Source organism: Hemiscyllium ocellatum, chromosome 10 (assembly GCF_020745735.1).
Source record: "Hemiscyllium ocellatum isolate sHemOce1 chromosome 10, sHemOce1.pat.X.cur, whole genome shotgun sequence".
Taxonomy (NCBI): Eukaryota; Metazoa; Chordata; class Chondrichthyes; order Orectolobiformes; family Hemiscylliidae; genus Hemiscyllium; species Hemiscyllium ocellatum.
Window position 1 is genome coordinate 63,935,540 of NC_083410.1, and position 14,126 is coordinate 63,949,665.

At 41.2% G+C, this 14,126-nt stretch overlaps 1 protein-coding gene across 3 annotated transcripts in view; it reads left to right on the forward strand.

Moving 5' to 3' along the window:
• The first annotated feature begins 6,774 nt into the window (after positions 1 to 6,774).
• LOC132819780 (poly(A) polymerase gamma-like) overlaps positions 6,775 to 14,126 on the forward strand; it is a 40,352-nt gene continuing 33,000 nt past the window's right edge. Inside the window, exons 1-3 of one of the 3 annotated variants that reach the window (XM_060831537.1) lie at positions 6,775 to 6,933; positions 12,469 to 12,639; positions 12,732 to 12,798. In XM_060831537.1, the coding sequence (XP_060687520.1) occupies positions 6,917 to 6,933; positions 12,469 to 12,639; positions 12,732 to 12,798 (255 nt within the window). In that variant the 5' untranslated portion in view covers positions 6,775 to 6,916. Of the gene's footprint in view, positions 6,949 to 8,239; positions 8,317 to 12,468; positions 12,640 to 12,731; positions 12,799 to 14,126 lie in introns of those variants that run through there. The other 2 variants (XM_060831538.1, XM_060831539.1) reach the window with 2 other exon arrangements.

Genomic DNA, 14,126 nt, shown 5'->3' on the forward strand with positions numbered 1-14,126 from the left:
TAAATCCACCTGCACATATGCTATCCTGTTGCTTATCTTTCCATTTAACTCCATACTCCCTGTCACTTTCACTTTCCCTTCCCCCCAACTCAGAAGTTTAAAGTCCTACTGACCACCCTATTTATCCTCTTCGCTAGAACATTGGTACCTGATCGGTTCAGGTGGAGACCGTCCCAACGGTACAGATCCCCCCCCGGTTCCAAAACTGATGCCAATGCCCCATGAAGTGGAATCCCTCTTTCCCACACCAATCCCTTAGCCATGTGTTTATTTCCCTGATTTTCTTATCCCTATGCCAATTGGCACGTGGCTCGGGCAGTAATCCAGAGATTATGACCCTTGAGGACCTGTACTTCAATTTCCTTCCTAGTGCTTCATAATCCCCAAACAGGTCCTCCACCCTTGCTTTGCGTATGTTGTTAGTACCAACATGGACCACAACAACTGGATTCTCCCCTTCCTGCTCCAATATCCTTTCAAGCTGGTCGGAGATGTCCCACACCCTGGCACCGGGCAGGCAACACACCATGCAAGACTCCCGATCCGGCTTGCAAAGGATACTATCTGTCCCCCTAATTGTAGAATCCCCCATAACAACTACTTGTCTTTTTGCTCCCCCTCTTGAATGGCCTTCTGTACCATGGGTGCGGTGGTCAGCTGGCTCATCCTGTCCAGATCTCTTTTCCTCAGCCGTACAGGAAGCAAGAATCTCATACCTGTTGGACAAGGTCAAGGGCTGAGGCTCCTGAACTCAGGCTCCCCCTACCTGCCTCACTTACAGTCACATTCTGATGTCCCTGATCACTAACCGAATGTGAATTACTTAATCTCCCAGGTGTGACTGCCTCCTGAAACAAAGCGCCCTGGTAACTCTCCCCCTCCCTAACTGACTAAAGTGGACTGGGAGCAGCTACTTGCAGGAAAATCCCCATCAGACCAGTGGAAGTCATTCAAAACTGAGACTGCATGGTCTACATGCTCCTATAAAAGAGAAGGCTAGGATAAACAAGTCCAGTGAACCCTGGATGTCAAGCGACATACAGGATTGAATAAGAAAACAAAAAGAAAGCTAATGGCAAATACTATGGGCTCAAAACAACAGGTGTCAAAAGAGGTGTTTAGAAAGTAGTACTTTTAAAAAATTTGGAAATCAAAGAGGGGACATGAAAAAACACAAAACACTGACAGGCAATATTAAGGAAAATCAAAGATGTTTTATTCCCACATGAGGGACAAGAGGGAAAACCAGGGGAAGAATAGGGGCTATTAGGGACCTAAGTGGCAATCTGTACATGGTGCCAGAGGTAATACCTTAGGTTTCAAATGAACATTCTGCATCTGTATTCACGGTAGAGAAAGACGGTGTCAGTATAGAAATCAGGGTGAGGGAATACGATATTCTTGAACAAATTAGCACTCAGGAGGAATAGGTACTAGCAATTTTAGCAGGTCTGAAAGTGGATGAATGCCCAGATATTTTTGTGACTGGAAACCTGCAATCAGTGGTATACCACAGGAATCAGTGCTGGGGCCTTGGCTATTTGCAATGTACATTATACCTTCTACATTCATATCTAGATCGTTAATCAGTAAGTTCACAAATGACATGAAAATTGGTGGTGTAGTAAAAAGTGACGAGGCAAAGTCTTCAACTACAGAACAGTATAACTACAATATAAAAACAGGGTTGTACCTCTGAGGCTTTATAAGGCTCTGGTCAGACCATATTTAGAGTATTGAGAGCAATTTTAGTCACCATAGCTCAGTAAAGATGTATTGGCCCTGGAATGGGTCCAGAGGAGGTTCACAAGAATGATCCCAGGAAAAGACGACTTAACATATGAAGACTGTTTGAGGAATTTGGGACTATACGCAATGGAGTTTGGAAGGATGAGAGGGGATCTGATTTGAAACTAACAGAATACTGAATGGCCTGGACGTGGGAAGATAGCTCTATCAGCAGAGGAGTCAAGGACCCAGTGGCATATTCTTACAGTAAAGGGAAGACCTTTAGAACAGAGATAAGGAGAAACTTCTTTATTCAGAGTGTGGTGAATCAGTGGAATTCATTGCCACAAAACCATGGAGGCCAGGTCATTGAGTACATTTTAAACACAGATAGATAAGTTCTTGATTGCCAAGGAGATCAATGGTTACAGGGAGAAAGCAGGAAAATGGGGTTGAAAAACCTATCAGCCATGATTGAATCGATGGGCCATATGGCCTAATTTCTGTTCCCATGTCTGATGGCCTTAATACAGAGAGAGTAGTCATTAGATTAGATTAGATTAGACTTACAGTGTGGAAACAGGCCCTTCGGCCCAACAAGTCCACACCGACCCGCCGAAGCGAAACCCACCCATACCCCTACATTACCCCTTACCTAACACTACGGGCAATTTAGCATGGCCAATTCACCTGACCCGCACATCTTTGGACTGTGGGAGGAAACCGGAGCACCCGGAGGAAACCCACGCAGACACGGGGAGAACGTGCAAACTCCACACAGTCAGTCGCCTGAGTCGGGAATTGGGTCTCTGGTGCTGTGATGAACAGTGGCAAAAGGAATTTAATCCTAAAAAGTGAGAGGTGCTTCATTTCAGGAGTAATAACAAGACAAGGGAATACACATTGAATGGTAGGAATCCTAGGAAATTCAGAGGATTAGAGGAACCTCATTGTGCATTACCATTGATCTTGAAGACAGCAGGACAGGTAGATAAGGTGGTCAAGAGGTTTTTGGAATATTTACCTTTATTAGTCAAGGCACTGAATGCAAGAGCAAGGAAATCATGATAGAGTTGTAAACAACTTTAGTTAGGCCACAGCTAAAGTACTGTGTCCAATCTGATCACCACTCAATAGGAAAAATGTAACAGCATTGGAAGAGGTGCAGAGGAAATTCACCAGGATGTTGCCTGGGCTGAAGCAAGTCAGATTGGCTGAGGTTATCTTCCTTAGAGCAGAGAATGCTTAAGGGGGAACTAATTGAGGTTTACAAAGTAATGAGGAGCATAGATAAGGAGAAACCTTTTCCCTGTGGTTGGAACGTCAATAAAGAGAGCAAAGTTTTAAGGTAAGGAGCAGGAAATTGACACGGGATTTGAGCAAACTTATTTTCACCCACAGGGTGGTGGGTCTGAGGAACTCATTGCTTAAAGGGTAGTAGAGGCAGGAATCATCAAGACATTCAAGAGGTTTTGAGATGGATTGGAATAGATAAACGCTTGATCACCAGATCAGACATTATGGGCTGAAGAGTCTTTCACCAGGCTGTAAAAATTCTATGACTGTAAGTGTGAGTGAGCCACATTGCAAGCCCTACTGATTTGTAACTATTGTGAAATTCTTCAGCTGCATCTCCTGGTAATAACAAAATCCATACGTAGAAGGTTTTGTGCATGCATGCTTTGTGAAACATCAACAGTTTAAAATAAAGCCAGCACCCAAATAAAATACTAACCAAGTATTTTGCATCAATGTCTATTGTGGGGAAGGATATGGAAGATACAGAACATGGTGAAATAAATAGTAACATCTTGAAAAATGTCCAGATTACAGGGGTAGTAGTACTGGATGACTTAAAATAAATAAAGGTGGATAAATCCCCGAGACCTGATCAGGTGTACCCAAGAATTCTGTGGGAAGCTAGGGAAGAGATTGCTAGACCCCTCGCTGAGATATTTGTATCACTGAGAGCCACAAACGAGGTGCTGGAAGACTGGAAGGATGGCTAATATGGTGCCACTATTTAAGAAAAGTGGTAAGGAAAAGCAACAGAACTATAGACCGGAGAGCCTGACATCAGTGGTGGGTAAATTGTTGGAGGGAGTCCTGAGGATTAGGATTTACATTTTTATTTGGAAAGGCAAAGACTGATCAGAGTTATTCAACTTTGTGCATGGGAAATCATGTCTCATAAATTTGATTTAGGTTTTTGAAGAAATAACAAAGAGGATTGATGAGGGCAGAGCGATAAGGTGTTTGACATTTTCCTCATGGAAAATTGGTTAGCAAGGTTAGATCACATGGAATACAGGGAGATCTAGCTATTTGGATACAGAACTGGCTCAAAGGTAGATGACAGAGGCAGGTGGTGGAGGATTGCCTTTCAGACTGTAGGCCTGTGCCCAGTAGTGCATTGTCTACTGCTTTTTGTCATTTATATAAATGATTTGGATGTACGCATAGAAGGTAGTAAGTTTGCAGATGACACCAAAATTGGCGGTGTAGCGTACAGCAAAGAAGGTTACTTCAGAATAAAATGGGATCTTGATCAGATGGACCAATGGGCTAAGGAGTGGCAGATGGAGTTTAATTTAGGTTTTGGAAAGGTAAATAGGAGCAGGAATTTTACACTTAATGGGGAGTGTTGCTGAACAATAATACCATGGAGTGCAGGTTCATAGTTCCCGGAAAATGGAGTCATGGGTAGATAGTATAGTGAAGATGGCATTTGGTATGCTTGTCTTTAATGGTCAGTGCGTTGAGTATAGGAGTTGAGAGGTCATGTTCTGGCTGCACAGGACATTGGTTCAGCCACATTTGGAATACTGTCCGCAAGTATGTTTTAAAACTTGAAAGGGTTCAGAAAAGCTTTATAAGGATAGTGCCAGAGTTGGAGGATTTGAGCTATAGTGAGAGGCTAGACTGGGACTCAAGTGTCAGAGACTGAGGGATAAAATCATGAAGAGCAATGGATAAGGTAAAGAGACAAGGTATTTTACCGGTGGTGGAGGGATCCAAAACCAGAGGGCATAAGTTTAAGGTGAGATAGTCGAAAGATGTAAAAGAGACTTAAGGGCCAACTTTTCATGCAGAGGGTGGTGCGTGTACGGAATGAGCAGTTAGAGGAAGTGATGGAGGCTGGTTCAATTGCATCATTTAAAAGCCATCCGGATGGGTATATGAATAGGAAAGTGGTAGAGGTATATGGGCTAAATGCTGGCAAATGGGACAATTTTATTTAGTATATCTGGTCAGCACAGATATCCTAAATAAAATAGACAAGTCGGACCAAAGGGTCTGTTTCCATGAGGTGAATATTTCAATGACTCCAAGTACAACAATATATGGACAAATGGGAACAGAGCGATGTCTAGAACAGTACGGCAGAGGTACTACATGAGCACAATTTGTACTTGCTTCTTAAGTGTGTTTTGAGGATGTCAGCAAACGTTCTCCAGTTATCATACTAAGGATTGTTGAATAAGTGCTGTGCAATCATAATTTAACACTTTTTTGGACTGGAGGTCTGTGGCCAACGATGTGCCGCAAGGATCAGTGGTGGGTCCACTTCTTTTTGTCATTGTTATAAATAATTTATATTTGAAAATAGGAAGAATGATTAGAAAGTTGGCAGATGACACTAAAATTGGCACTGTATTAGATGGTACAGGTTATCTCAGAGTATAAAAGGACCTTGATCAGATGAGCCAATGGGCTGAGGAGTGGCAGATAGAAGTTAACTTACATAAATGCGTAGTATTGCATTTTGATATTGCAAATCAAAACAGGATGTATACACTTAATGAGGGGGTCCTGGGGAATATTGCTGAATAAAGAGACCTTGAGGCACAGGATCACAGTTCCTTCATGGTAGAGTCACAGATAGACAGAGTAGCAAAGGTGGTGTTTGGTAACTTCCCTTTATTAGTCAGTGCATTGAGTATTAGAGTTGGGATGTCAGTTGCAGCTGTACAGGACATTGGTTAGGTCATTTTTGGAATACTTTGTTCAATTCTGATCTCCTGGCTTTAGGAAGGATGTTGTGAAATGTGAAAGGATTCAGAAAGATTTACAAAGATGTGCTGGAATTGAAGGGTTTGAGTTGGAGGAAGAGGCTAAATAGGCTGGGGATATTTTCCCTGGAGTGTCAGAGGTGTCAGAGTTCCCTGGGTGACTTTAAAGTTTCATGAATCATGAAGATTATGGACAGGGTGAATTGTCAAGGTTTTTTTTTCCCCAGCATAGGGGAGTTCAAAATGATAGGTCATAGGTTTAAGGTGAAAGGGTAAAGATTTAGAAGGGATGTATGGGGCAACCCTTTCGCACAAAGGGTGGTGCATGTATGAAATGATTTGTCAGAGAAAGTAGTGCCAGTTGGTACAATTACAGCATTTAGAAGGCATCTGAATGGGTGATGGGATAGGAAGGGTCTAGAGGGATATGGGCCAAATGCTAGCAAATAGGACTAAATTAATTTAGGATATCTGGTCGACCTGGACGAATTGGACTGAAGGGTCTGTTTCTGTGCTGCACAGTTCTATAACTCTATTTAATGTTAAACATCATATTCCGAATTTTCCAAGTCAGTATTCTGTCTATTGTGAACAGCCTAATGCACTTACTCCATTTGACAACAGTAAAATGAGCAGTTATTTTGGACAACTCACCCATTTCCGAGAGCAGAGACGTTTATGCAACAAGGACAGCACTCCATTGCAAAACACTGATGTCAGCCTATTTTCACTCAACTCAGGAATAGAGCTTAAAAGCATAACTTTCTGACTCAAAAACTACAGTATTACAATTGAATCACGACTATTATCTAGAACGCTGATTTGTCTTCACACTAACTGCTGATACTATGAAGTCCAATTCCCTACTTTTACACTCGTTAGGCCGATAAACACCTATTAATTGAGCCTCCCCCGTTCCCTGAGACGTTAGAGGCTCGAGCATGCAGACTGTATGAAATGACTCGCGACGTTGACATGTTTGCGCCGGTGCAGAATGACGTGAGAGCCGGAGCAGTGCATGTCGGGACAGCTCGGCCGCCATGTTGGCGGTGGGTCGGTATTTATGAGATTTCTGGGGAGCTACCAAAATAGTTTCGCATTCTGACTGGGTATATTCTGGGAAGAAAAGAAACTAAACCAATAAATTGGGAGGGTTAGCTGTTTGCCGTGAGGAGATGAAAGAAATGTCAGCGTAAGTGATGGATGCGTGAGTATGAGTCGGGCTGGATTTCCGGCTGTTGCTGTTGGGTTGATCTGTGGCCACAGCTCTTCTTGTGGAGGGAGGCTCTGGCCTGTCCTCCTCTTCATATCTTGGGCCTGACTCTTTGATGGGAAGATGACAAACCTTTGCGATGTCTGGATGGATTCTGGACATTTTTGTATTCTTCCTTTCACGGGAGTGGAGTAGCTGATTAAGCGTCAGCCTCTTCCCATACCCTCGTTTCCGATACGCCCAGGATAAACTAAGCACTGTTGGCTGTAATATCCAGTTGTCAGTATTTCAACCTATTTAACTTGTTCTGTGGTCATTTTTACATTATGATCACTCACGTAATAAGCACGAGAAAACTTGTGAAGTGTTTTAAACTAATTTTAGCGCAACTTTGGAAATGTAATTTTAATGCTGTAGGCTATATGTTGATTATTTTTGGATGAGTACATTTAACTTCTGATCGCATTTGAAAAAGTGTTATGATATACGCCCTGTGTCTTTTTGTAAACAACCGTTTTCCGGGAAAGCGCATCTAGCTGGTGATTTTTTAAAAAGTTTGAATACCGCCTCTTACGCACTTATTCCGTTTACGTGGGAAATCTAATCTCATTTTTTTTTATCCAAGTACTTTACAACTGCAGACCTTTTAATGCCCAGTGAACAATCATTTTAGAGGAGAGAGGTTTTTGATGGACTCTGAAACTCTTCTAAAATATTTGATAAGCCTGTCCAGAAATTCTTATCTGAGGTTATTGCTTGCATACCACATTAGAAAAGAAAACGTCTGAAGTCAATTGTATAATGCATCTAACTTTGAATCTAAAGTCACTGGCACTGGCACATTAACTTTTTTGATGTTAATGGGGAAGGGGATAAAAGTTGCGCTGGGCATTTTTTTGCTTGAATTTTATTCAGATCAAATGATACCAGCTAGTGTAAGGATTGTGCAATATGTAAAAATGTGTTCTCCTCACCTGCAACAAATTTGTCCAGTTATTTAGTTTTAACATATTAGAGAGTGAAACTGCAATATGTGTGTGTGCTAGTAATGCATAAAAATCACTTTTACCTTAGTAGTAAAGAGGAACTAGACAGTTTTTTTAAAAAAGCAATAATATGTGGGGAGATGATGGCGACTTCTATATTTCGATCTGTCCAAATTCCCACACAGTGGGATCCAGTTTACCTGTTCCGAGATAGATACAAAGATGTTCTGAAAATCAAAGTTTGAAACTTCCTATGGTGCGGGTTCCTGCGCTCTGCTGATTGGAGAATGTCATCTTTGGTATGTGGGAATCCTCCAGGCAAACCACATGGCTAGTCCAGCAAAGCTGAGCCTGACAAGCATGCTGTCAGTACCAGGTATGCAGCACCTTTGGAAGAAGTCTGTAAGAAAATTTAAAGTCAGCTTATTTTTAAAATGCATAGGTTGAGTGTTGGTCAGATTAAGTCAATTTCTTTTCACATTTTGTGGAATCTTAACTGGGTTTATCTCCCAAACCAGTAGTACATAGGACTTCAGTTTATAATTTACTTAGTTTTTGAGCTTCAATAACCTTTGCTGAAGGTTGTTGCCGTTGCAAATTTTTTAAAAATGTGAAATGTATTTGAGATGTAGCCAAAGTATTCCTTGCTAGAAAAGGATGCAAGTATCCTCCTGTGAGAATGTTGCTTTTGCTTTTTCTGTCATGTTGCTATCTACTGTTTCTAGAAAGAATGTACTACTGCCAAGAGGTCTACTACAATATGAGATTGATGTGCAGAACCAAATGAAGGTGCAATTCTTAGTTTGAATTTCAGATTAAATAATAACTTGCAGAAAAAATGTTCAGTAGCTAATTCTGTCTGTATCATTGGAATTTTCACAGTCCTGTTAAATGCATTTCTCCTGGCTTTGTACTGTTGGTTAGGATTTTGCAGCAGTCATAAAAGTGCCAGCACTCATTGTCCTTGCTTCCCAGAAACTGATATGAATATCTGGCTACACGTATGTGTGGTTGAACCCAGAATAACTACTCTCAACTTCGTCATTGAACTCACTGGAGTCTGCATGGGCTCCACTTGGTTAGATTTTGCTGAACTGATGAGGGCATCCAATTTTATATTGGTGTTGTATAAAAACTTATAGTTACATCTTTGAATGAGCTAGAACTGTGTTTTTAGTGTGTTAAGTTCATTAATGTGCAACTTTTCTGGCACTGGAAAAATTACTTGTTGAAAATTAAATTTCTCCAAACTTTTTTTTTGAAAGAAAAATAATTAAAGATTTAAGCAAAGATGGAAATTGCTGGTAGCAACTGTAAGGAGAAAGAGAGTTAATATTTCAAGTGTGGTGACTCTTCTGTTAGTTCTGATGAAGAGTCATGAATTGAAACATTAACTCTGTTTTCTCACCACACATGCTGGCAAAATATATTTTTTAAGCTCTAGTATGCATAGTTCTTTTAATAAAACTAATATTTAGTCTAAAGTCATTTTTGAGTAGTTTATGAAGTAGATTGACAGGAAAGGAGAAAGTGAGAACTGCAATACTGGAGATCAGAGTGGAGAGTGTGGTGCTGAAAGGCACAGCAAGTCAGGCAGCATCTGAGGAGCAGGCGAATCAACATTTCGGGCCTAAGCCCTTCAGACGGGAAAATATTTCTCCTATGATAGAGGCAGATTACTGGTTCCAAAAGGCAAATGAGCAGAAGAAGCCAATTTTCACAGTTGGGTGTGATGGTCTGTTCTATCTGTAGCCATTTTCTCATCTGTTTTTTTTTCCCAACCTGACTGCAGCACTTAGGAAGCTCTCTGTCCCAGTATTCCTCTATCTGATGGGGACTGGTCAGCATAGATCACTTCAAACAAGAAAAGATTTTGTTTTTTATTTTATCCCCCACTCCCCACCGCATCTCTTGAATTTTTTTTCAAAATAACGTTTTCAGACATTTGATTTTGAAGTAGGTCATGAGTTCCAACTTTGTGTAGAATGTGTTGTAGACACATAATTAACACAGATAACAATTCCACTATAGTTTTCATTGTTGCTTGCTATCTTTCTCAATCAAGATTTTCTTCACTGCAAACATAATTCTTTGCATAGCTTGAACATGTCCATGTAACTGACCGAACTACTAGAAAATCTGACAATTATCTGTAGCAGCTCAGTCCTTTTAAGGTACTTGAACAGTCTTCCCACATAGAAGACTTCAAAGGGGGAAAAAAAAGGTTGGGAAGATTCAGAAATACAGTCCATGAGCATCGATGAAGAATGAGTATTCTGCACTTTATAGTATGGCACTGTTGCAACCAGGATCTGTGGGTTGCTACCACAGTAGTTCTGCACAGGGTACAATGCATGTGAGGATTATCCAAATTTAGTGTTACAGAAAATGCATAAGACAAATTTATAATGATGTAACACTGAGAAACCTCACACTGAAGATTTGAGGTCCCGGGAAGAAATCTTTTACCAATGCATATTGTTAATTGTAATGATCTCCATTAAAAGATGTAAATCTGATTGGAGAGAAGAAAACTTCAGCAAGATTAGTTAAAAATGTTTTGACAATAGCAGGAGCAAATTCTGCTTGTCCATTAAGCACTGCCGGATTATAAAATATAAATAATATGTGACTGCAGAAGCCACACAATAGAGTGAAGCATGTTACGTTTAACTTCATTGAGTTTAGCCATATACAGAGTAACCTCTGCCCCTGCTGTAGTGGCCACCAATGCATGGACATTTTCTAGACACCTTTCTGGTTGGTGGCTGGAGTTCATAATATGGGGATTCAGTGAGTTTGTTTTATGCCCCAACAGTTTCCCATAAGTTACATTAGTTGGGCATCCACAAGTTGGATCCATGTAATCGTACCTTGAAAACGAACTGTTTCAATTCATGTTTTGTCTTTGTGGACAGTTTTGCTATATGGCTGTTTAGCTCAGTTGATAACAAATGGGACTGTCAATCCAAAGAACATGTAGTTAAATCCCATATTGGGTATTAATTTTTCTTAATAAACATTTTCAAATTATTTTTCTTTCAATAACCTATTTTTCTAAACCAACCTATTCAGAGATGTTATTACACACCTCCTAGAGCAGGTGGGATGTGAATTCAGGCCTTCCAGTCCAGATGTAGTATTCCTACAATTGCATCATAGAAGGGCCACAAAAAAGGAAGGTAAAGCAGACTGAATTGGAATAATAGAGTCAGAGAGATGTACAGCATGGAAACAGACCCTTCAGTCCAACCTGTCCATGCTGACCAGATATCCCAACCCAATCTAGTCCCACTTGCCAATACCCGGCCCATATCCCTCCAAACCTTTCCTAGTCATAAACCCATCCAAATGCCTCTTAAATGTTCCAATTAGATTACTTACAGTGTGGAAACAGGCCCTTTGGCCCAACAAGTCCACACCGACCCGCCGAAGCGCAAACCACCCAGACCCATTCCCCTACATTTACCCCTTCACCTAACACCAGGGGCAATTTAGCACGGCCAATTCACCTAACCTGCGCATTTTTTGGACTGTGGGAGGAAACCCACACAGACACGGGGAGAATGTGCAAACTCCACACAGTCAGTCGCCTGAGGCGGGAATTGAACCTGGGTCTTTGGCGCTGTGAGGCAGCAGTGCTAACCACTGTGCCACTGTGCTGTCTCCACCACGTCCTCTGGCAGCTTATTCCATACATGTATTTATTGATATTTTCCCAATTAATGTCCTTTAACTATTACAATCAATTCTCTTCCAAGTTATTTGAAGGCTGGAATTTCTCATTTGTTAATTTATTTGTTTTCTGTGTATGTATCAGCATTTTTTTTTGAGGAAGCAGTTAATGAACAATATGTAGGATAGATTAAGAACTTGATTTTAGTTAAGGACTGAACTGAGCTATGACTGGATGACTTGAATTTTAATGTTTGCCTTTGTCAAGCCAGTTTGTTTGTTTTAATGCAAGCAGCTAATACTCTGAAACAAAAATAGAAATTGCTGGAGAAACTCTGAGAGAAAGCAGGTTTAGTGTTTTGGGGTCAGTGAAGGCTCTCTCTGCTTTTTCTCCACAGATGCTGAGAGATTGTCCAATAACTTGTGGCTCTGTTTCAGATTTTCAGCATCCACAGTCTTTTTTGACGTAGCGAAAGGCTGTGATACTGGTCGAGGTTGCAACTACACAGGAGGTCCTCTTCTTCATATGTGGCCCCAATAAGCAGCCATCTGCATCTACCTTGAATTATCTTTCCAGTAGTCACAGTTCTATTTTTATGAATAAATAAATGGCTGTTTTGTGATCCTTGGAAATACACTTTAAAATACAGTCTATGTCAATGCTTGCCAATGGCAGTGGAGCAGTAATGATTGAAATAAGTAAACTCTTGGGTATGATTCTATCTGTGCAAGTAAGATGTTACTGCTTTTACTCATTAACCTTCAACTTAAGTTCATGGTTTTCAGCATGATTTTGATTTGAGCTGCTGGGATCACTGTACAGTATATAATACTATTTTACTTCCTGTTACAGCAACAGTGTTATGCTGGGGCCTCAGCCTCAGCAGGCTCAGAAGCATTATGGGATCACTTCTCCAATTAGCCTGGCTTATCCCAAAGATGTGGATGATATTTCTGCTCAGAGGTTGATTGAAGCCTTGAAACCATTTGGAGTATTTGAAGAGGAAGAGGAATTAAACCATAGGTGATAATATCGAAATGGTAGTTTTTTGCATATATTAATTTATAGTTTAGATTCTGGTTGAACAATTTTAATGGTTTCTTTTAATATTACAGATTAGTTGTTTTGGGTAAATTGAACAATTTAGTTAAAGAATGGATAGCAGAAATCAGCGAAATTAAGGTAAAAATACTTTTATTGCTTCAACTGAAATATTTTGTGACTTTTAAGATTTCAGTGGATATCTGGGTGGATTGGATACTTGGTATTGTATTAACTTGCTTGAGAAGTACTATCAAAGAAGTGCTGCAGTAATGCTGTTGTATCTTGTTATCCTAGCTGATGATACTATTGGGCAAGTAGGTTTCCAGAAGAAAATTCAAATTCCTGGTAATTTTTTTTGGTTTGTATTTTAGTTGGTGGTCAGTCACCAAAATACAGTTAAACAATGCTGCGTGATACATTTTCCTTTTAAACACAGTGGAAGTTTTTAAAACAAAAGACAAAAAGAAAACATCTATCAAGGTGTAGAATAGTTAGGAAAAAAACATTTAAAACATCCAGCAAAACAAAGTTTCACTGCATCTTTGTGATGAAATCCAGGTAAATTACCTGACAATATCAAATTTTAGCTGCTGATTCTCCCCAGTTCCTTCATAGAACAGTACAGCACAGTAACAAGCGTTAGGGAAAAGTCTGGGCAGGTAGGACAATCAGAGGGCGGTGCAGAGTTGTTGGATCTGGGCTGGGGTTGGGGGGGGGGTGGGAGAGAGAGAGAGAGAGGAAACTGATGAAGTTAACGCTGATGCCATGTGGTTGGAGGTTCCCAAGGCAGAAGATGAGGCGTTCTACCTCCAGTCAACGAGCGGCTTGGATTTGGCAGTGGAGGAGGCCCAGGACTTGCATGCACTTGGTGGAGTGGGAGGGGGAGTTGAAGTTGTCGGCCACAGGACAGTGGGGTTGTTTGGTGTGTGTGTCCCAGAGATGTTCACTGAAACGTTCCGTGATTTGGCGTCCTGTGTCCCCAGTGTAGAGGAAACCACATTGAGAGCAACAGAACACAACTCGCAGGACGTTTCATGGAACATCTCTGGGGATGTTTGATGCACACACCTCAATGAACTGTGGCTGACCACATCAACTCCCCCTCCCATTCCGCCAAGGACATGCAAGTCTGGGCTGTCTCCACTGCCAAATCCAAGCCACCTGACGACTGGAGGAAGAACGCCTCGTCGTCTGTCCTGGGACACTTCAACCACACGGCATCAACATCGATTTTACTAGTTTCCTTTTTTTTTTTTGCCCCTGCGTCACTACGTCCCAGATCCAATCCAAATCGGCAGTGCCCTCTTGAACTGTCTTACCTGTCCATCTTCCTTCCCACCTATCACAATGACCTCTTCCTCCCCCCCCCCCCCCCCCCCCCCCATCTGTATCTACCTTTTTGCCTTCCCAGCTACCTCCACACCACCACCCTCCTATTTATCTCATGCCCCCTTTTTTCCTCCCAC